Source organism: Leucopleurus acutus (genome assembly GCF_964270905.1).
Source record: "Leucopleurus acutus genome assembly, chromosome: 1".
Taxonomy (NCBI): domain Eukaryota; kingdom Metazoa; phylum Chordata; class Mammalia; order Artiodactyla; family Delphinidae; genus Leucopleurus; species Leucopleurus acutus.
Window position 1 is genome coordinate 83,262,346 of NC_139142.1, and position 22,406 is coordinate 83,284,751.

At 58.0% G+C, this 22,406-nt stretch overlaps 1 protein-coding gene across 5 annotated transcripts; it reads right to left on the reverse strand.

Moving 5' to 3' along the window:
* Positions 1-1,238: 1,238 nt before the first annotated feature.
* PLCB2 (phospholipase C beta 2) lies at positions 1,239-20,286 on the reverse strand (the record flags this gene model as incomplete). 5 transcript variants are annotated; one of them, XM_082839074.1, is made up of 32 exons in its annotated part: positions 1,239-2,131; positions 2,498-2,584; positions 3,263-3,320; positions 3,882-3,977; positions 4,068-4,144; positions 4,255-4,420; positions 4,507-4,738; positions 4,848-4,892; positions 5,154-5,229; positions 5,358-5,452; positions 5,621-5,725; positions 6,140-6,239; positions 6,820-6,984; positions 7,535-7,689; positions 8,205-8,329; positions 8,463-8,547; positions 9,517-9,613; positions 9,736-9,845; positions 9,996-10,146; positions 10,747-10,831; positions 11,103-11,185; positions 11,470-11,627; positions 11,795-11,941; positions 12,031-12,197; positions 12,378-12,478; positions 14,852-14,927; positions 15,034-15,087; positions 15,170-15,249; positions 15,375-15,515; positions 16,131-16,199; positions 16,847-16,924; positions 20,203-20,286. In XM_082839074.1, 32 exons carry the CDS (start codon positions 20,284-20,286, stop codon positions 1,928-1,930), a joined length of 3,552 nt encoding a protein of 1,183 aa, XP_082695200.1. In that variant the 3' UTR covers positions 1,239-1,927. The 5 variants fall into 5 exon arrangements, with proteins under 5 accessions (XP_082695200.1, XP_082695198.1, XP_082695199.1 ...); XM_082839072.1 differs by having other exon boundaries at positions 9,984-10,146; XM_082839073.1 differs by having other exon boundaries at positions 4,507-4,741; positions 9,496-9,613; positions 9,984-10,146.
* Between the last annotated feature and the right edge of the window lie 2,120 nt (positions 20,287-22,406).

Here is a 22,406-nt window from a genome sequence, read left to right on the forward strand (position 1 = left end):
GCACTGCCCTGGGGTGTAGGTGTCCCGCCCTCCGCTGTCTCCAGTGTGTACGCAGGCTGACCAATGACAGGCCTTACTCCTGTGAATGCGCAGGCCCCCTAGCCTCACCCTGCAGCCAGAGACTGCTAGCATCACAGAGATCAAGCCCCCAGAGGGATGGGGGGAGGGGCTAATGGCATTTGCTATAACTCTCTGATAAGAAAACAGCCCAGAATCAACACCCACCCTGCCTCTCCGAAGCCAGTGTCTGTTTTCATTTGCGATTTGGGACCATGTCAATAGGTGCAGTGAATAGCTGCTCAGAAGCCTCTCTACAGCCTGTGTCTGGGTCAACCATAACGGCCACAGGAGCCTGAGAATGCGACCGCTCTAAGTCTGCCTAAAGGGGCCCAGGTGGCCTGACAGCTTGCGACTCCCCAAGAGGGTGGGGGGCACCTCTGCGGGAGGCTCTTCTGCTCCAGCCCTGAGGGTGGAGACAAGGAAGGGCCACATCTGGTGAGGAGTGGAACAGAAGGGTGACATCATTTTCCAGTGGTAGTGGCATCAGGGCCGGCAGATGGGGAAGTGAATCCTCTTCAAGCCCAGAGGCAGGGCCATTCCACTGGGCTCTAGAAGGGACCTCATGCCCAGGTCAATTCTCATGGACTTTTTCCCCAGCCCACTTCATCTACTCCGCTGCCCCCCCCCCCATTTCTTTTATTTATTTTTGGCTGCGTTGGGTCTTCGTTGCTGCGCGCGGGCTTTCTCTAGTTGCGGTGCGCGGGCTTCTCATTGCAGTGGCTTCTCTTGTTGCAGAGCACAGGCTGTAGGTGCTCAGGCTTCAGTAGTTGTCACTCGCAGGATCTAGAGCACAGGCTCAGTAGTTGTGGCGCACGGGCTTATCTGCTCCGCGGCATGTGGGATCTTCCCAGACCAAGGCTCATACCCGTGTCCCCTGCATTGGCAGGCGGATTCTTAACCACTGCGCCACCTGGGAAGCCCTGCCCATCCCCACCCGCCTTTCTTAGCTGTAGAACAGAGGCCAGGCTTAGGCAGGAAATCTTGAGACAGGGTTCTTTAGTAGGAGTAAGAAAGAGAAAAATAAATAAACCTCATAAAGTCAGGAGAGAAAATGGTGCTGACCTTGTCAGGACAGCCTGAGCTGGGGCACATGCTGGGAAGTACCCCCCAGGCCTAGGAAAAGGGGTGGCTGGGCTCTGGGTGGGAGAGTGCACAAAAGGCCGTCCTTCTCCCCTCACCCCCAGCCCCAGTTGTCTCAGTGGCCTGAGGGCCACACAGCTGAGGCAGCTTTTCCACATCAGCCTCCCATCCCCCAAAGGCAGGAGGCAGGGAAGGCACCTTAGCCTGGAATCCTGGGAGCAGCTGTCCCCAGGGAGCTGGAAGGAAGTGCTGGATTCTGTATCAGGGAGCTGACAATGAGGCCAACTCAGGGCAAGCCCGAGATGGGGCCTAGAAGCCAGGGTGAGCTGCCCGCCTTATGGCAGGAGAGTTTGGAGTTTGGACCTGCTTGAACTACAGGTGATGGAGTAGAGGTTCCAGGTGGCCAGGCCTAACCCTCCAGGTGAGGAAACTGAGTCTAGAGTGGCACACTAGGAAATGCAGAGTGGGGCCAGGGCCCCATTTCATGCCTCCAAGTTCATATTCTTTTGCACTCAACAAACATGTGACAGACGCTTGTTCAGAGGGGAAGCGGAAGCAGGAGGGGCAGGATGTTGGACGGAGAGGACCTCAGACCCCAGATGGGCCCAAGCTGGCCTGCTTCCTGCCTCCTACTTAGCCTGGGTGTTGAGAAAGGGGCTCCAGTGTCCAAGGGAGCTCCAGCTTCCCGCAGCTTCACGGTGCTGGGGCCCTTTCCTTGAGGGGGAATGGACTCACGTCCCAGAGAAGGGTGAATGTCCTTGCAGAACGTCCCAAGGGCATGGGGGCATCAGAGGAGGGTCTCCTCGGCGTCTGTCTTCTCTGTGAGTGCATCCTGCTCACACAGCTCCCTGGAGACCCTGCAGGGCCTCTCAGGCTTGTCCTCCTCCGCAGAGGGCAAGCAGGCCCTGAGGTAGGTCCTCACCGACTCCTTCACTTCCACCTCCAGGCCCTTCATCTTGGCCTCGTACTGTGCCAGCACCTCCTGCTGGAACTGTGGAGACAGCAAGGACCACCCCCTGGCTCAGGATGGGCCACCTGCCCACTCTTCCTCGCCTGAACAGTGGAACCAGGAGATGCCTGGTTTGTTCAGACCTCCCAGGAGATCAGGGTGGGAGGTGGGGGTAGTGGAGCCCATCAGGGGGTCTTTCAGGAGAGGGAATACCAACCAAGCAAAGAGATCTGCAGAGCTGCCTCATGATCCCCTGGGAATCAGAGCCCTGACCCCCTGGAGAGGGGCAAGTCCCCCACAACCACCCACCTCTTGACTCGCAGCTCCCCGGAGCTGGGTTCCTTTACACCCTGGAGCCAGGCCAGCTCTGCTGTGGGCCAGGGTAGTGGTCCCCCCCACTCCCGTCACCTGCTTTTCCATCTCCCGGATCTGTTCCAGGCAGGCTGCCTGCTTCTCTTCCAGCTTCTCCTGGTGCCTCTCCAGGTTCTCTGTCATCTGGGCAGGAGTGAGAGACAGAGAATCAGGACAGCATAGGCAGGCAGTCTGGGGTGAAATCCAGCTACAATCCCAGTCAACGAGCTGGGAGCCTTTGGACAAATTCCTTAACCTTTGAAAAGTTGGGTTTTTTGATTTGTTTTGTTTTGTTTTTTAATTTGTAAAATGAGGATAATAGTACCTGTCTTGCTGGACTGTGAAGGATTATATGAGACAGTTCACGTGAAGCACCCGGCTTAGTGCCTTCACAAGGTCAGGACTCAGGAGCTGGCAGCTCTGTTACTGTTGTTAGTAATCCCCAGGGAGCTTTAGGGCCATTCTCCACAGGGCTTTCCTTCCTCTTCTGACTCCCTGGAAGCCTAACTCTGGAAGCTCCCTTGCTCCCTCTCACCCACCCACCCCAATCCCACCTCCCCTTGGCCAGCTGGCCCATATCATTTCCATCGAGGGCAGCTGGCCAAAGACAGACTCCTTTAGGCTGGTATCCCAACCTCTGCACAAAGGTCAGAACCCTGGACGGCCTAGGGGAAGCCCCTCCCCTCTACTGCCTCTCCCCCCATCCCTAGCTGGTGGGCCACTCTAAACAGTGCATCTCCTAAGGGCAAAGTAAAGGCCTTGGGGCCACTCCTTCCCTCAGAGAGAGAGAGTGTGTTTGGGAAGGGCACAGCTCTTACACACCTGCTTGAGGACCTGCACCACCTCCTGGATGTGGGAGTTGTTAATCTCTCTCTTCAACCTGTTGGGGTGATCAGAGTTTCAGAGAGGGCAGGAGGCCCCCGGGAAGAGCTGGATGAGACAAATTCTCCACAGGGTGTAGGCAACATGAGAACTCCATCGTAGAACCCTCTGTGGCTGGCGTGCCTCTATGTCTGGTCTGGGAACCAGCCAGAGAGGTAAGCATGGGGACCCAAGGAGGATCTAAGGAGATATTGGGAGCCCTGGGGGCCCTTTGAGGGAAGGGCTTCCTCACTAAAATGCACTGTTCTTCAAGGCATGCATGGGAAAGTGTAGGTGGGAATCAGCTCTCCCAAGGTTTCACCTCCCTCTTTACACACTTGATTTTCCCTTCAGTTCTCCCCTTTCCTCAAATAGGGGTGGCATCTGTGTTTTGCCTAGGGAGGACATTCTCTGATCAGAGGTGACGGAAGTAGAATTAACTTTCCAGCACCAGGAGGCAGGCACATCTCTGGGAAGCAAGTCAGGACCCCCTCGTAGGAAGGCCCCTTCCCACCCAGCGTGGTTCCTGCTCAGCGCTGGGCCTGGAGTTTGAGTCCCGCGCCTCCCCTCCAGGGCTCACCTCTCCTGAGCCATCTTGTCTGTGGTGACCTTCATCATGGCCTGGATCCGATCCAGCCTCTTGGCCTCCAGCTTTTTCTTCACCTCTTTGGTGTCACTGCAGAGAAACAGGCATCAGGAAGATGCTTCTTGCGGCTTGGGCCCTCCTGGGAGGTAAGAGTCAGGCGTAGAAGGGAGGCAGTCTTACGTCTCCAAAGTCTCCTTGAGGGTCTTCAGCTCTGCAGCCTGTTTCTCTCTGGCCAGCTCCATCATCTTGGTCATTTGCTGAGGGAGAGGAAGGACCGGCTAAGCTAAGACCGAGGAGATGCCCTTGGCTGTGCAGAGGGTGTGGGGTCGGTCGGGCCCTCGCTCCCTCCCCTCCCCGACGCTGGCACCTCGGCCACTTGCTGCGCCCTGCACCTCAGGACACACTCGCACTGCTCCTCGCCCTGCTGCAGCAGATCCAGCTCCAGCCTGTCCCTCAGCTCTCGCAGATGCGCGCCCGCGCGCTCGGGGCCTTCGGCCGGCGCCGACCCGGCGGGGTCCTCGCCCGGCGGGGTCCTGCGGAGGCCATGTGGGGACAAGCCGTGAGCCCCAGGCGGCCCGCGCCCGAGCCGCGGGGGGCAGGATGCCTCCGCCGCCCTTACCTGTTTTTGCGGGAGCCTTTCCCCGGGCCGAGCTTGCGGCCCCGGCCCTCGCCGCCGCCCCCAGCGCCCGGCGGCCGGAGCTCGGCCCGCTGCGCCGCGCCCCTCTGCAGCAGCTCCTCCCAGCGCCGCGCGCCGCGCCGCTCCAGCTCCCGCAGCTCCTTCTCGTGCCGCCGCTGCAGCTTCACGACGCTCTTCAGCTCCCGCAGCTCCTCCAGGCTAGCGGTCCGCGGCTCTGCTGGGGCAGGCGTGAGGCGCGCGGCCCCCGGGAACCGCCCCCCACCCCGAGTCCCGGACCCTCCCCGGGCTCGACCCCAACGTGATTCGGTCTCAGCAGGCCTTACCCGCAGCGTCTTTCGTGGCCTCCTCCCTGGCCTTGGCCTGGGCTGCTGCAAGAACCAAAGGAGAGGCTCTCCGGTGCCCTCGGCTCGGCCGCTCCCGCGCCTCCCGGGGGTGGCGGTGTGGGCCCCCTGCTGCGCGCTGCCCAGCCCGAGGCTTCACATGCAGCCGTTCCCTCCCCAGGTGAAAGTTTTCGGGGTTGTTTTTGTTTTTGTTTTCATAGAGAACTGCCGCCCGTCTGGGATGTGCCTACCGGTGCAGCGGAGAGATCGAGACCCTTCCGGTAGGTGCGGGGACCCCGCAGTGCGTACCTGCTGACCCGTTGCTCGGTAAAGCTGATGCCCCATTGACCTGGCGGGCAACTGGATTCCCGAGAGGGAAGGGATTCTGTGTAGGGAGAGCGTGTTAGGAAGGTGTCTCTCTCCCTGAGCCCTGGACTCTGCCCCCTCCCTCATCTTCCCACAGAGAGGGTGCAGCTCATGGGGGCCCCTGGCAGTGGACCTGACAACACAGACCTCAGGCAGGCCTCCCATGGCTTCCTTGAGCTTCACAGACTTCTTATCATGAGCACTGAAGAACTTGATGGGATTGGCGAGGGCCACCGTGAGATCTGGGTGCACAGGGACATGATGGGCCTGCTAAGGAGATGTACCTGGGAGCCTCCCCCAGCCTCACCTACGCCAGAATACCCTGTCCTGCCCCCCTCTGGAGGCTGGCTTGCGGAGAGAGGAGGGGGGATGGACGCCCTGGGGCTTCCAACATTCCAGGGGCCTCCCACCTGCCCAGGTGTCAGGTACATAGTCCTTCATCTCCAGGAAGACAAAGAGTGCAGGCATGGTGAGCGGCATGTTGCTCTCGCTGTGCAGGCACAGGTGGTGGTATCCTGTGGGACATGACCGGGTGGCCAGTGAGCCAGAGCCCACTGCTGCCCAGCACTGCTCACCAGCAGCCCAGTACTCGACACTTCTGGCTTTAGTCTGGTTCTACCTCATGTGGTTACTGTTAGGATTAAGTGAGAAAGTGTTATAAGGCCGTAAAGCATTTTAAGTGCCCAATAAGTGTCAGCTACTTGGGAAACTGCCCCAGTAGTTTCAGAGAATTAGAGACATTGTGTTGGGCGGGCAGAGTCCCCACCTCTGTCAGTTTCCTGGAGAGGTACTATTCCTGCCCCACTTTCCCAGGCTGATAAAATGACAAGGCCACCTCCCTGAAGCTGCCCCACGCTCTGGACAGGATCCTGATGCTGGTCTTGGTCTCAGACCCACTGGGAACAGCAAAGAAGAACCCCTATCCTTACCAGAATTCAGGGCATTGATGGGGATGATGCGGTGTCCAAGAAACTTGTTGCCGTCCTCCATCACAGCCACCCTGAGGGAGGCCAGCTCAGGCATCAAGATCTGGGGAGAGTTCAGGACAGGACAAGCTGGAGAGGGGAGAGAGTGGCCAAGCTGCCCCCCTTCCCTGATTCCAGAAATCTAGGGTCAGTGTGAGAACATGGCAGGCTTTACTGGATCTGGTGAGGACAGAGGGCCCACTCTAAGCCACACACATAGACATCCTAACAGCTCAGGTCACGGCTGGTCCACACAGGGCAGAGAGCTGGATATGCAGCCCAGGGCTCCAGGGGGCCTGGTGCAGACAGCCCTTGGAAGCTTTGTCAACAAGTATCCAATGGGAGCAAAAGGCCCCCGTGATCCCTCGGGTCCCTGCACCCTGGTCTGGGAGTTCACATTTCTGCCTCTAATCGTAATATGGACAAGCATGCACCTACACACATGTACACACGCATACAAAACTTGCCCACAAAGTAAATTTCTGTAAACTTGGTTTTTGGACTCTTGAAACTCAGGAGGGCACAGATGAGGGGTGGGGAGAGGAGGAGGATCGAGGAAATCCCTTTATGTATTTTCTCTTCTACAAGTAGAGACCAAGAACTAGGGACAGATCCCAGCCCCTGCCCTGATCTAGCCACCCCACCTTTTCAAAGACAAAGGGCTCCTCCTTCCAGACAGGATTGATGGAATTGGTACTGGGTGACAGCTTGGTGCGATAGCGCCTCTTGGGGTCCCCAGGAAGGCCAAACAGCTCCACTTCCACATAGGTGCGCACACTGCGTTCTGACAGGAACTGCCCAGAGATCACCTGGAGGTTGGGGCCCATGGGAGACCAGCATCAGCTCCCCCACCCAGGCCATTCCCCAGAACTTGGGGCCTCCAGCCCCCCTAGCTGAAACATCCATTCTTGGGTACTGTGAAGAGCCCCATTCAATTCTGGCCACTGAGTAGAGGCTGTGTGGCTTAAGGGTTACAGCTAAGCTCTGGCACCCAGGGTGCTTCCAGCATTTAGGGAAGAGGTGTGGGCCTCCCCACCTCCCTCCCCAGCGAGGAAGGAACAGGGCCCTCCCCCCCCCCCCCGCCCCCCGGCCCAGGGCCTGGGGCCCCTGCTGCCCCACTCTTTTCCCCTCCCCCACCCCAGCCTCAGCCCTTCCCCTTGGTTTCCATGGGGACCAAGAGGCAGCCTCCAGTGCTGAGGAGGAGGCAGTTTCCAAGGCAACTTGCTACTTCACGAACTGGCTGGGGCTGAAGTTTTCGGGATATCAGGGGAGGGGGTTGGGAATGGAGGAGTGGGGCTCCTGTGTCTTTCTCCTCAAGACCCCAGCCCTCCCAGCCACTTGTCCACCTCAGGGCCTTGCCGTAATGGAAAGGGTGGTGGCTACCACCACGTCGATGCGGTCCACCGAGAAGGGGTTGAACTGCTTGTCCAACCGGCGCATGAACTCATGCTTGAGGAGGTAGCCACTCTGCCCGTTGAACTCAAAGAGCGCCATGTTCTGCTGCATGGGCAGGTCTGGGGGGGACAAGGGCACTCAGGAAGGGCGGCCCGGCTCTGGGTCTGCATGCAGCCTCTCTTTCCACATTTCCCAGCCTTTCCCGTCTCGCAAATGGGGAGGTTGGGTGGACCGTGAGGATGAGGGTTTCTCATGTCCCAGCCTGGTTCCTTAGGGTCTCATCTCTCAGGAAGGGCCCACAACCTGGAGTCAGCAGGAGCAAAGCCACAACCGGACCTCAAGCTCACAGTGGGAGTTGAGGCCAGTGGAGCAGGTGTTCCCACAGACCCACTCGGGCCGAGCAGCCAGAACCCATGCCAGCACCCTGGCATCATCACAGACATACTCGTATACGTGCAGTCACATAGGCATGAGCTGATGCACTAAACGCTCACACACATGCACATGCGCCCAGAGCCTAAATGAACATCAGCCCCCCTGCCCCCAGGTCTGTTCCAAAGACCCCCCCGCCCAGGGAAGGGGTAAAGGTGGGAGGGGCAGGGGAAGGTTCTTAAGGGCCTGAGCATGCCCTCACCCATCGTCTGGAAGTTGAGGGCAACCATCTGGCAACCAGCATTCCAGAACATCTGGGGCATGTAGTTGGAGGAGTCCATACGGGTGCCCTTGGGGTAGATGCGGCTCATCTGGCGCTTGTTGTAGCTGCCGCAGGGTATAGGAGCCAGCAAAGCCACCTGCACCGGGAAGACCCACAGACCCCCTGCGAGCCCCGTCCCAGGCCTCCCCCTTCCCTCCACCCCACCAGGGACCCCGGCTAGTGAGGTCTCAAGGATACTCCACAAACTGCACTGAGGACTTGGAGAGCAGGTCGTAAGCCTTGAGCTCTGTGAAGGAGGAAATGACATAACTTCGGTTCTTCTCTGTGTAGGGGAGAAAGAGGAAGGAGAGTTCGCGTCAGCCTGTCCCCTCCCACAGACTTGCCCTCCCCTGTGGCGCGGCTCCCTCCAGCACAGAGATGCCTCCAACCTAGCGTTTCCACCGAGGGCTGAGGGTTGAGGGGCCACCCCCGGGGTGGGGAATATGCAGATCTGTGTGGGTAGCAGTGTGTGCTGGAGGTAAAGGGTACGCACAGTGGATACATACGCACAGGGATGGGGTGTGCGTGCCAGAGTCCTAAAAAGTGGGGTATATGCCCTGGGTGGACGCGGAGGGTGTGGGAAACACGCAGCGATGAGCCCAGGGGGTCAGGAAGACGCTGTGATGCACAGAGAACAGGGTGCAGGGGTGAGAGGCACACAGCAAGGGTGGTGCACAGGAGGGGGTGCAGGCTGGGGCTTCAGGGATGACGAGCCAGTGCTGCAGAGTGCATGCAGAAAAAGGTGTTCGTGTTGGGGCTGTGCACAGAGGGTGAGAGGAACTCATTGCGCGCATGTCCAGAGAAGATAAAGGTAAACAGCGTGGACGCGCTCAGAAAGGGAAGGGAACAAGGGGCAGATGTGTGCTGGCTGGTTTCTTTGCCTTCCTCCCCCTCCCAGGAGTTCTCATGCCCAGGCAGCCACAGAAGGAAGCTGGAGGAGCCCCAGGCCGCCCGGCCGAGGTGGCCCTTGGTAAATGACCTGCCTGTCACCGACACACTCCAGAGCATTCTGCTTGGTGCCAAGTTCTCAGTACAGTGACGGGACACTGGGAGCCACTGCCACTTAAACATGCCTCTGCCTGGCTCCTCTGCTGGGTATTTATAAACAGGGCCCCCAGCCCAAGGAGAGGGAGGACCCGCCTCGCTCTCACCCCCACCCATCAGGCTGCTCTGGCGTCAGGACACGCTTCCTAAGGGCCTTCTCCCGAATCTAGCCTAACTTCCAGCTTACCACCACCGCATGCTAACTCACGGGCAGAGGACTCGAAGGAGATGAACTTGGTGGGTTGGACGTAATTGACTAGGCTGGACATCTCCTTGTAAGCCGTCACCTCCAGGCCCGCTGTGCCCTAGGGAGAAGGGGGGAGGATGGGGAAGAGGCCAGCTCAGAGCCCAGGGGCCCGGTCCCACACCCCTGCCTGGAGGGCTCTGCAGTGGAGCTGGCAGAAGAGCCTCGGGGCTCCCCACACACCTCATCTGACTGCATCTTCTTCATCCCTTCTTCATCCAGGTTTCCCGACTCCTCCTCTTCCTCTTCCACCTCCTCCTCCTCCAGCTCAGCCCCTTCCTCACCAGCCCACGCTGCCACATACAGCTCCATCAGCACTGGGGGCGGGGGAGACCCCAGCACCAGGCTGGCTCTCCCCTCCAGGCCCAGCCCCTCTCTCCCATTCCAGATGCTCCTCCTCGGCCACCCCCACTCCTCCCAGGCCGCCTCACCTGTGTCCTCACCCACAGGGACATTGGGTGGGCCGCTCCCCTCAGCCTCCCCACCCGGCTCCTGGCTGGGGGCTGGGGGACCAGAAAACTGGTTCTTCTTGTTCTTGATGAGGATCTTGCCTCGGAGATCCTCAGGGCTGGGCAGGGGGATGCCTGGTTTCAGCTGTGGGAGAGGAGACAGGGTCCTCAGCACTATCTCCTCACCTTCAGGGAGTAGCCCAAGCTCCTGCATGGCAAGCTACGCTCCAGCTGCCCCCGGCCTAACTCGCCAGCCTCTCCTCTCATCACTCCCACCTCGTGCGCTAAACCCCTGCCTGACCCAACTTACCCAGCTCCTCAGTGATCTTTTCTCAACTACTCAGCCTGCCTAGAACACCCTTCCCCACTCTCACCAGGATAAATCCATTCTTTCCCTCAGGTTTCAGCTTAGCCATCACCTCCTCCAGGAAGCCTTCCCTGATCCTCAAGACCAGTTCTGGAGCCCCAGGTGCTCTCATAGCAGCCACTGGTTGTAATGGCCTGGTTACTTGTCTGCCTCCTGACTAGAGGGTAAGTGATCTGAAGGCTGGGACTGCCCCTCTGCTACTGACATACCCCCCAAGCCCAGCATAGTGCCTGACACGTGGTAGATGGTAGGACCCCAGCCCCACGTCCCCCCAAATAAACCCCAGCATCCTCTGGGGACATCTGCCTCCTTAATCTGGCACCCTGCCCTGGCTCCCCAGCCCTCAGACCCAGATGCCCCACAGTGAAGTCCACTCACTGGGAATTTTTCCAGTGGCTCTGTGAGCAGCATATCCCCAAATATCGTTCGGCAGTACTCGGCCATCTTAGCCTGTTGGCGGGGTCTGCAGGGAGCAGAAGTGGGTGTGGTTCAGCAGCTCCACTCCACCCCCTTGTCCATCTTTTTGTGCCCCCTGATGACCCAGATCAGGGGCTCAAGATGTTGGGGAGGCAGGGACACAGGCAGGAGAGCCTGGGGTCCCAAGGAGATTGTGTTGAGACCCGGGAGAGAGCCAGAAGGCATGGCTAGAGGCTGGAGACAGTTGTGGGGAGGGCAGCTGCAGGCGGGAGATGGGGACAGGGTAGAGAATGAGGCTGTATGGCCTGGATACGCACGAGTCCACGTGGTTTTCAAACGACAGGATGACCGGATAAGGGGAGGTCTTAAAGGCACTTTCTGCAATAGCTTCAATTGCTTCCTGGAGGAGAAGGGGACCCCATGGGGAGGTCAGTGCTGTGCCTCCAGGCTTCGCCTCCCTCAACGGCATCCTTCCCCACTCCCCAGTTTCAACACACACATAGAATTGGAGGGCCACTCTTGGCCCTGTGTCTCTTCTCTCTCTTCCTCTCTAGTACCCACACTGGTCCAAGGCCTCCCAGCCATCCCTCCTCTCTGGCCTCACTCCCCCCAACCCCAAAAAGCTCATGGCCCAGGGCCCTCCCCTAGTGCCACTGCCACAAGCCTCCACATGACGAGTCTCGCCTTGAAATAGATGTCTGTGGTCATGGTGAAGCCGTGGGTGATAATGGGCTCCTCGTCAGGGGGCTTCCCCTTCCAGCAGTCCAGCTCCACGCAGCGGCAGCCCGCCAGCAGCACCTGGCGGTACATCTCGGCAGAGGAGAGGCCTGAGAACTGGCCGGCTGAGCCAGAGGAGGGGCGAGGGGCGGGGGCTTCACTCAAGGGCAGTCCAGCTCTGCCCTGCCCCACTCCGTCGTGGGCAGCCCGTGGGCAACCCCTGCAGGGGATTCAGGGGGCAGGAACAGCCCCCGTAAAAGGAGAGGCTGGCGGTGAGGTCGCCAGGGCCCACCTGTCAGGTAGGTGTTGTGGGAGGAGTTGATGAAGTAGTGGTTGAGCGGCTGCGTCATGTCGTGGTGCAGCAGCAACTTGTCCTGGGCCAGCACGCTGTTCTCTGGCCCACAGAGTAACCATACCATGCCCTCGGGGGACAGCTGGCCTGGGGGACAGGGGTGGTTGTCAGGGTAGCAGCCCAGCTGCCAGGACCGGAGAGGACCGTGGAGGGTCAGAAGTTCCCTTAGTCCTCACCCCTCTGCACGTTGATGCCTCTGGGCTCGTACTTGTTGATGAGGCCCTGCACCTGGTCAGGCCGCGCAAGCGGGAACAGCAGGGAGTTGAGCCTGGAGTCGCGCTGTTTCTGGTTGATGAATTTGGCCAGGTGCTCCTTAGTCATGTAGGGTTTGGCCTTGGCGTGGCTGCAGGCCAAAGAGAGGAGCACAGGTCTCCTCTATATCCCCTGGGCTGGGGGCGGGGGTGTGTGTGGTGGGAGCTGGGACAACCCCCTTCTCCAGCAACGCTACCTAATTGTCAGCATGGCAGGTGGGAATTTTAGCCACCACCCCTTCCCCAAGACCAGCCCAGCCCAAGAAGCTCACTAGGAAGTGAAGATCTCATCTATTTCTGGCCGAGGACAAAGGCTCATGAGGAAACTCTTGTAGACGGATTCTGGGAAGTCCTCGGGATTGATGGCATCATTCTGGGGGGATAGAGAGTCACCTGATGACTCCTGCCCCCACCTTCCAGCACTAAGAACCACAGACTAGGCCCAGCCCTGCGCGAGGCGGCTTGGGGAGAGGGAGGGCTCAGGGCAGACAGAAGAGCATCAAGGGCACCCTGAGCCCCCACTTTTCAAGGCCCTGGTTGCTGAGCAGAGAGCATCTTAGCTGGTTTGCTTTGCCCCTGGATTGATACCGGCTAATCTCTTGGCTGGGACAGGATTCAAACTAAGAATGACCAGAACTGGGAAGAAAAGAGCTCAGAAGCAAGCTGCTGTACGCTGTTTGCCAGAGCTGTGGGCTATCTTTTTCTTTGTAAATGGAGGATAAGTTTTCAAAAAGGAGCAATTTGCATACAAACAATGCACCTAACAACGGAACCCCAAGATGCACGAAGCAAAACTGACAAAACTGAAGGGAGAAATAGACAATTCAACAACAACAGTTGGAGACACCAAAAAGCACAAGGAACGATAACAAAAAATAGACAGATTGGACTTCATCCAAATTAAAAATGTTGGTGTTCCAAAGGATACTGTCAATAAAGTAAAAAGAATGGGAGAAAATATTTGCAAATCAGATATCCAGTAGTAGGCGACTTCACACTCAAAGAAAACCCAACTGAAAGATGGGCAATGAACTTGAATAGATATCTCTCCAAAGGAGATATGCAAATGACCAATCAGCACATGAAGAGATGCTCAGCATCGTTAGTCCTTAGGGAAATGCAAATCAAACCCACAATGAGGGGAATTCCCTGGCGGTCCAGTGGTTAGGACTCTGAACTTCCACTGCAGGGGGCACGGGTCTGATCCCTTGTTGGGGGACTAAGATCCCGCAAGGCGGGTGGCGTGGCCAAAATAAATAAATAAATAACATAAAACCACAATGAGATACCACATCGCACTCACAGGATGACTAAAGTAAAAAGAAGAAAAAGAAGACAGACAATAACAGGTGTTGATGAAGATGTGGAGAAATTGGAACCCTCATACAACGCTGGTGGGATTGTAAAATGGTATAGTCATTTTGGAAAACAGTGTGGAATTGCCTCAAAATGTTAAGTATACGGTTACAATATGACAGAAGAATTCCACCCCTAGCTATGTCCTCAAGTGACTTGAACACATACGTCCGGACAGAATCGTTCATAGCAGCATTATTCATAATAGCCCCAAAGCGGAAACAACCCAAATGTCCATCAACTGTTGAACAGTTAAACAAAATGTGGTATATCCACACAATGGAATAGCATTCCACAATAAAAAAGGAATGAACTACTGATACATGATACACCATGGATGAAGCTTGAAAACATTGTGCTAAATGAATGAAGGCTGACATCATATTGTATGATTCCATTTACGAGAAATGTCCGGAACAGACAAATCCATAGAAACAGAAACAGAAAGTAGATTTGGTGGCATTCGGGGTTTCTGTGCCTTTGCATTCCATTCCAGAAAAACCCATCAAATGTTTTCCAGGGTCATTCTGGAAAGCCACCATCAGTCTTAGTTTGGAGCAGAGGCTCTGAGCAGGATAGCTAGACCGAATCTTGGACCCATCAGCTGCAAGCAAAGATGGCTCAACGGCTCCTACCGGGATGCAGGAGAACTGATAAATAAGGAGGACTTAGCCAAGGTGGGAACTCGGGAGGCAGGAGAAAAGGAGGGTGGATGTGACAGCCCAAGCTGTGCCCTCAGCAGGAGCCCATTCCCACCCTCTCCCCAGCCCCAAGCTTGCATCCCCTGTGACTCATTGCACCGAGGGGTCACCAGCTCCGTAGAGTTGGGTGTGGGGGATGTATTCCTTCTGAGATTCGTGTGGACAAGTGATCCATGAGGCCTTAGTTTTATTTATTTATAACATTCCAAATTCTTACCAGGAGAAAAGACTCCGTGGAATCCACAAAGGCACTGGCCAAGGGAGGACAGGGGCCTGAGATCTACCCCCGCCAGGCAGGAACCCTGGCTCAGGGCTGCATCTGCCCAGAGGGCTCCTTTTTGTAAGTCACATAAGGCATCTCATGGGGTGACCCCGCATACGACTTGTAATTAAAAATTACTTGAGTAAAAAGAAAGGAAAAATGTTTTCCTATTGGAGCTGAAGGGGTATAGACCAACCTGCTCTGAACCCGGGCACCTCAACCCCCTGCCCCGGTTCTGTCACTGTGCCTTGTATCAGGAACCGGTGGCTTTAGAGTGAACTGACTTTTCGGGCTGTTGGCTGGGACTGAACTGTCATTCCTGCCCTCCCCATCCCCACCAGGCCTGCCCAGGGTGCCCTCCAGTCCAAGGCAACTCAGATGAGAAGGAGAATGCTGGGCGTGGGCTGGAGAGGGGGGAACCACTCACCTTGCCTTTTGGGAGGTGGCAGGCGCTGAGGGCAGCTTCCACCCGCTTGCGGTCAGCAGGAAACATCTGGAAAAAACTGAAGAAGCAGAGAAAAGCACCAGGCCAAGAGCGGGGTCAGGCCTGGAGAGGGAAGGCCTTGGGGAGCTCAGAGGACATGTGGGGAGGGAGGAGGGGAGACTCACTTCTTCACAGGAATCTTTCCTTCAGGGTTGAGCTGCATCTTGAGTTTCACCAGGCTGGTGGGCAGAGGGCAGCCCGTCAAGGCCCGGGCTGACACCCTTAGCCCCACGCGCTCAGGCCAGGCAGGCAGGCACTTACCTCTTGTCCAGGAAGGTGCTGCGGGAGGCGTTGGCCATCAGCGGGTGCTTGGCCAGAGCCAGGACATCTTCAGCCCAGTCCTGTAGGACCCCAGGGCACCGCAGTCAGGCCCCCAACCACAAAGGTGCCGCCCCACGCCGTGGCCCAGGCCCGCCTCTCAGGCTGTCCCAGGTGCCCAGCCCCAGGCCAGGCGCCCCCGGTGCACCTTGCCCACGTTCTCTTTGTAGGAGACGAAGTTATGGAAAGTGAGGTCCACCATGTCGGGGCCAGACACCACGGTGAGCGTCTTCAGCAGGAAGTTGTTGTCAGGAAAGTCCATGTTGAAGACATCCCGGAGCTTCTGGCTCTGTAGCAGGTCGTGACAAGGTTAGGATCAGAGGTGTGTGCCCCCGTCCCTGCCCACTGTGGCTCTCCCTGTCTTTCCCTCTCAGCCACTTGAAATCTGGCCCACGGGGGTGGCATCCCATCCATGCCCATCTTAGGAGCCACGGGAGGGAGAGGCCCACAGGAAGAGATTAACCAAGACTTTGGGGCCTGGGAGTTCTGTGTATTTTGTTTGCCATTTTTCATTTGAAGACAGATTCTTAGTCCCCAGTCTCAGGGAATCCTGCTTTCCACCAATCCCTTCCTCCAATTTTCCTACCAGCATTAGGCAAATATAGGCAAAGCAGTCGGGGTGGAGGGGGAGAGGATGCAAGCAACACCTCCCAGACAGCCTGGGGTGCTCTGGGGGCAGTAGCTGGCCACGCAACATCTCCATCCACTGTGCCCTGATACCAAAGCCCCAGCAAGCCAGGGAGCAGTCATGCCCCTTGCTCAGCTCAGGGAGAGACCCTCTGCTCAGCCCACGGACCCTTCCCTGGCTCCAGAGATCAGGCTCCCTGCCCCCACAGGGACTCCTGCCCCAGCCCCGTGGAGCTGGTGGCTGTGCTGAGCCTGGGCTGCTACTGGGCCCACTTACCTTGGGCATCTTGGCAAACTTCCCAAAGCGGGTGTCCCGGATGCTGGTGATATCCAGAAACTCCATCTCCTGGTAGGAGCAAAGACAGGATGCGGACAAAGACCTCAGGTCAAGAATGAAGGGCAGTGAGGAGGGAGCTTCACACCCCTTCACATCTTGGCCAGCTGCCTTCTCTAGATGCCAAGACTGTGGGGCTTCCCAGACCCCAGCCTTCCCTCCTCAGCGATCGGGCTCTCCTTCTTCATGGTGACCCTCCTCCCTTCCTCTCTGGCCACTCCTCCCCTGGCCGCTGGAGTTACTTGGGAGCTGTGACCTCCAGCTTCCCCTCCACCATCCTGGACTCTCCCCATGTTCCCCCTCCCTTCCTTCCGCCCAGGTGCCGAGGACCTTCTCTGATCTCTCTGAGCCCTCAAGTTTACCCAGAACCACGGGCAGGGAATCAGCCTTCAGCAGTAGCTCTAATTCCTTTCTCTCTCTCTCTCTCCAAGGGATGCTAAAACTGAAGCATCTGGGCCCAAGGCAGCCATGGTTGGAGTGACTGCATCCTCCCTCCCAAAGCAAAGAGCCCCTGCCCACAGGAGATCCCCCCAGAGCCACCCTTCCCGGTCATCCTATACTCCTGGCATCCACACCTCCACCCCTGTGTCATCGAGAGGCTGCTTGGACTCCATGGAACAGCGGGAGCTCAGGGCCACGGTAGGTAGGGGCTGCCTCACCTTATTCTGATACGTCCAGTACAAGTAGTAGCCCTTGGGATCCACACGGAGGATAACCGGGGAGGCTATTGTTGTTTCCTGCAGAGAGAAGGAGTCAGCTCCCTGCTCTGAGACTTCAGGCCGAGCTTTCGTGGCCCGGGCCAGGGGTTTCAGAGCTCACCATCTGCCTAGGGGGTGGCCATCCCAGGGATCTGCAGGCATTTCTCTTTGTTCTCCAGAGCTAAGGGCTGGGTGTAGGCCTTAAAAGCTCTGAACCAGGGGTGGGGAGGGGTAGAGGATTGGAGATGGCATTTCTGGAGGAGAAGAGGGTTTCCCCTCTAAATCCCAAATAGAAGATCTCCCTCTAGACCCCAAGCAGGGTCTTGGCCCCCACCTCACCCTATTTTCAAGGCCCACAGCTCAGCCAAAGAGGTAGAATGTCCCTCACCAAGACTCCACGCTACCCCCAGGAGAGCCGAACACGGTGAGAGCTGAGAGCCCAACTCCCACAGAGCTGCCTAAGCTTCCTGCCTGCCCAGCCCTTCCATCCATGAACCCCACCGCCCCACCCCCCCGCTGTCCCAAGTGCCTTCCCACCTCCCAGCCTCAGCACCCAGCCCCTCTTGCCTAAAATACCATCAAAGACTAGCTTCTGCAGAGCCTTTCCTGAAGCATGCTGCAACAACAGGGCAGGGGCTGGTTCTCAGACCTGGAAGCCCCTCCAGGAAATCCCCAAGGAGCTCAGGGACTCCCGGGAAACGAGCCTGTACTAGACCGTGAGCTGCATGCGCCATGTTTGCCGAAGGAGCAGGTGAACGAAAAATGAACTCGCTTCTGCGTTCCTGCTCCACTCACAGAGCACACAGCCTACCTTTTATTTTAATGGTCTTTGTATGCACAAATAACAAGATACTAAAATCGAAGTTTCCCACCAGGCATGGTAGTTCGCTGCACACCAGACCAGACCAAATGCAGAATTTACAAAGGAAATGGCCCAGAAAAAGTTCCCAGATTAGGGGCAGTTAGGATATGGGGGGAAAGAGAATACTGTGTGAGGAACCTCATTTTGGAGAAAGCTGTGTTGTGAGCTCCCTTCCCTTCCTTCCCCGAAGGGAGGGTTGGGGTAGCTGACCCCTCACCTTAAGCTCGCACTTGGAGAGCTGTCGTCACCCCTGCCGTTGTGGTGCATGACAAACTGGGGTGTGACTCCTGCCCAGGAAACTGAGCGGGTGAGAGAGATGCTGGTGTGCTAGGTGAGCCCGAACCCCCAGGGTCTGTGGGGCAATGAACCCGTGAGTATTTTCTGGGTCCAGAGTGGGCCTGTGGGAGAAAGGGGCAAAGCCGAAGGTGCAGGAAACTGAGGGTGGTAACTGGATTCTCCGGGGCTAAAGAAGTAATTTGAAGTGAGCTCCTGAAACAGAGATGGCAGGAGGACCCTAAATAAGGGATTCCCCAGCTCAGGGGGAGGGTCTCCTAAGGATCCTCAAAAATGCGCCTGAGAGAAAGAAGAAGCCTTACACTTCCGCCAGGCCCACTTCGTGATAGCAACTGCTCAGTGAAGAACTTTGGTACCTCTTTCCCTCCTTCCTCACTGTACCCCACCCCTCGTGGGCATAGAGGAAGATCAGGGAATCCTCCCACAGGCCTTTCCGCAGGGCCTGCAGCCCACCTGAAACCATTCTTGGAGGTGGGGCAGAAGATGTCATTCTAAATTAAGACTGGAGTTTTGAGTTATAACTAGTTTCTGAAGGTAGACTGGGCTTTGTGAGGAAAAGTGTCCTAGGCTTGTCTGTTCCCCAGGAGAAAATGGAACGTCTCATGACGGGCTCAGTTTCCTTCCATGGGTCATAGGGGAGCTTCTCCCACAGAATACATTGGAAACGGGCTGTGGGACACGACAGTGAGCTGGGATTTGATTACATCCTGTGCGTTGTGCTTATCCAGTACCCAGGTCATCTGCCTACAGGGCCAAAGGCAGTCTGAGAGCAGAGCCTCGTCTGGCAGGTGCGTGTGCCCCGTGACGGGGAAGGTTCCTGCTCGTGGGAGGCAGGATCCAGGACCCTGCAGTGCCCTGCCTTGGGGAGGGCAGCGGGCCTGCCAGGTACACGGATGCTGGCTTGCAGAGAAGGCCACATAGCACGTCCCCGTCCCTGATGACCCTCTGCCCAGTCAGGTTACACGCACTTCCCAGAGGAAGGGAGAGAGGCCGCTTCACTTTTCATTCTGAGCCACTTCCCTCATTCCACAGGCTCCTGGGACGTGGCTCCACCATGCCGCAGTGACCACACCACTCGTGGGGAAGCAGAAAGTCTCTCACCACAGGCCCGCTCCCATAGCCATGGCAACCAGATTACTCAGCCTAGCCCAGCCCCAAAGGCCTGAGAGCCTTAACTCACAGACTCAGAGCCCCCTCATCCCACCTGTAAGGAGGAGGAACCAGCCCTAAGGGCCCTTCCTCCCCCCTGCAGCCAGTCCAGAGACTTCAGGTTCCCTTCCTGGGAGCAGCCAGTGCTGACTCTCACGCTGGGCCAGCCCAGCAGTCTTACCTCCCTGAAGGAGGGGCCCCAAGTTGTTCCTCTCACCCACCCAGGAGAATCCCTGGCCTATGGCAACACACACATCTTCAGGCTCCAGGAGGACCAGAGGCTGGGAAGCAGGCCCAGTTTGGGAAGCAGCAGACACAGTGGAGACAGAGGTGCAGGGCAAAGTGTGGTTTCCCCTTCCCTGCAGACGGGCCGGCGTCAGGGAGCCAGGCCGAGAGCAGCTGGCGGAAGCAGAAGTCTATCCGTTCCCTCCCAGGCTCCTGGGAGGAGAGCCTCCAGTTCTCCCTTGGGGTCCAGGAGCCTTTCGTGGCCACCTCACAGCAGCTGGGGGAGAGCAGGGCATCCCAGGGACAGGGCCGGGGCCAGGTGGGGAGGGGTGAGGATTCCAGTCCAGGCGTCCGTCTGGGGCTGGAATGGGCTGTCGGTGCTGGGAGTAGGGGCCTGGCTCACCTCTGCTGCTGGCCCTGCCTCAGCTCTGGGACACCTTTCCTCCCACTGCCCAGACCGGGAGCAACACAACCTTCTCTTCTTGGGGGCTTTGGGGAAAGACCGACCCAGACCCAGAGAAATTTCCTCCTATGACCACCCAGGCAGCCATCGTCTTCCCACATCCAGACACAGAGCCTTAGCCCCAGCAGCCCAGGGACACAGACTGGGGGCACACACCCTCCCGCCCAGGTTTGTTTATCTGGGTAGTTGTGTCAGCTGCCTGGCCAAGCAACACAGGCGCCTGAGTCCTGGCAGACATAAACCAAGCCAGCCCCCCTCCCACCCCGGCAAAGCCCCAAGCAGGGCGGCCGCCACCCCTGCAGCCCTCCGCCCAGCCCCACTCACATCATCCCATCTGATGAAGCGCTCCCCTTGGCTAAGATAAGCCTTCACCCCGGGGGGCTGCAGGACAGGGTTAAGCAGAGACATAGTGCCAAGCGTCCGTCTTAGGAGAGGCTGGGCAGGCACAGCGCGCAGACGGAGGGGAGGAAGGAGGGCGGGCGGGGCTGGGGGGAGACTAGCTGGGCTCACATGGCACCCGCCCCAGCTAGTCCGGAAGTCTGGGCGCTCTTACAGCCCGCGGGGGGCAGTAGCTGGGTGCAGAGCTGAATGCTTCGGCCAGAGGCCCATCTGCCTTTCAAATCAACCTCGTCCCGCCCGCCCGCAGTGGGGGGCTGTGGTCACTGCTCCTGCCCAGGGAGGCCGGGCTCCCCTCCGCAAAGCCCCCCGCCCTCACCCGGTGCCTCAGCACTTCCTGCTCAGGGCTTCCTTCTCTGTGCTGCTCAAGAAGCAGGTCCCGAGGCCTGGCCGCCCCGAGCAGGGGCCTCTCCGTCCCAGGGGTCATCCCTGGTCAGATGTGGGAAGGGGCCAGCTGGGGATACTGCTGCCCAGGTGGACACTGAGGGGGGCGAGCAAAGAGCTCACGAGGGGAAGGGACCCCCACAGAGGTGGGGTCCGGAGCACAGGGGTCACTCTCAGAGGCCGAGGAGCCTGGGACCACCCTGGAGGTAGGAGTTGAGGGAGAAGCAGGGTCCAGCTGGGACTGAGCATTTTGAATAAGCAAAGTTTGCTGAACACCCAGCCCCTCCTTCTCCGTGCTTCCTCCCCATGAAAATGAGGTGCAAGTGAGGCAATCGCGCCCCTCACCCGCGTCACACGTGACTCCCTCCCCTTGGCCTTCCGGACCTGGACGAGGTCTGAAACCTCACTGACCAGCCGCCACTCCACACACCGCTGCTTCAAGCCCCCCTCAGCCACCAGCCTCCACCTTGCTGTCCTGCCAGGCTCCCTCCTCTGCCCTGTGCTGGGGCCTGTGGGAGAGAATGCTTGGGGCAGGAGGGCTGCTCGCAGGGGCCTCAGCTTGCGGTGCTGCTCAGGGCTTATGGCCCTAACTCTGCTCCGGCCCAGGGCCCGGCCCGGGAGCTCAGTCACAGCCCAGTCCAGCCCAGCCCACTTCCTCTTGCCTAATCTGCTCTCATCACCCTTCTTAACCCAGCTGGGGGAGCCGGGAGCTCTGCCCCGGACTTCCTTCCCCTCTCAGGGCCCGGCTTTCTGTTCCAGGTCCCACCGTGGACATTTGTGCCACCCGCTGACAGCAACGGGACCCTCACCCAGGCCCTAGAACTGCCTCTGATGGCCAGTCCGGCCCAAGGCAGGAGGATGGGGGCCTCTAGGGGTTGGAGCTGAGGGGGTTCCTAGCACAAAAATAAGCCCTGGAAAAATGATTCTAAGACCACTGGGGTGGATCCTGGAGCAAGGCCTGACTGAACCTGTGGAAACAGCTTGGGAATCCTCCATGCTGCCATGCCCTGTGCCCTCAGGACTCAGCCGCCCTCCCCTCCCTCTAAGCCCTGCTGTCTCTCATCTCTCCTCCCTCATCCCTCCAGCCTTGGACCCCTCTGGGGGCCCCTCTGGCATCTCCTGCTCTTCCAATTCCCTTCCTGGGATCAGGTTCCCTCTCTGTCTGTTTGAATGCATTTTGCAAGGGAAATCCCTGTCCCTTCCCAAAGCCCCTGCACCTGTCACCTGCAGCCGGCCCTGCTCCTGTACCCAATTCCTCCCTCTGGTCCACCCTGCAGCCTTCTCTCTACTTTGGGCCTCGAAAGAGAATCCCCTCTCTCTCCCTCGGCATGGGGATGGGGTAGGTGGAGGCTCTCTCATTTCACAGGATTGGGGGTGCCACAAGGAAGGCAAGGATTTCAGGGCTCTTTACTCTTTTACCCTTTCTATCTCCGGCTTTGAAGTTTGAGGCTCTGAATCCACAGAATAAAGCCTCACCCATCTTTACCCAGTGATGACACTGCCTGGACCCTGTTCTCGAGACCCCCAACTGTAGCTTCGTCTGTCCTCGCCTGCCCACATCCTGCAAAGCAGCCCTCAGAATGCAAGAAATCCAAGCAGCAAAGGGAGCTGGGAAAACCTTCATCCAACAGGGATATTTTTCTTTTAAAAATACATTTAAGTTTTTTTAAATGTGAATTGACAAAAATATTGTGTAAATAATGGTAGACTGGATACAGAGAAAATCGGAGAGATCACATGAATACACA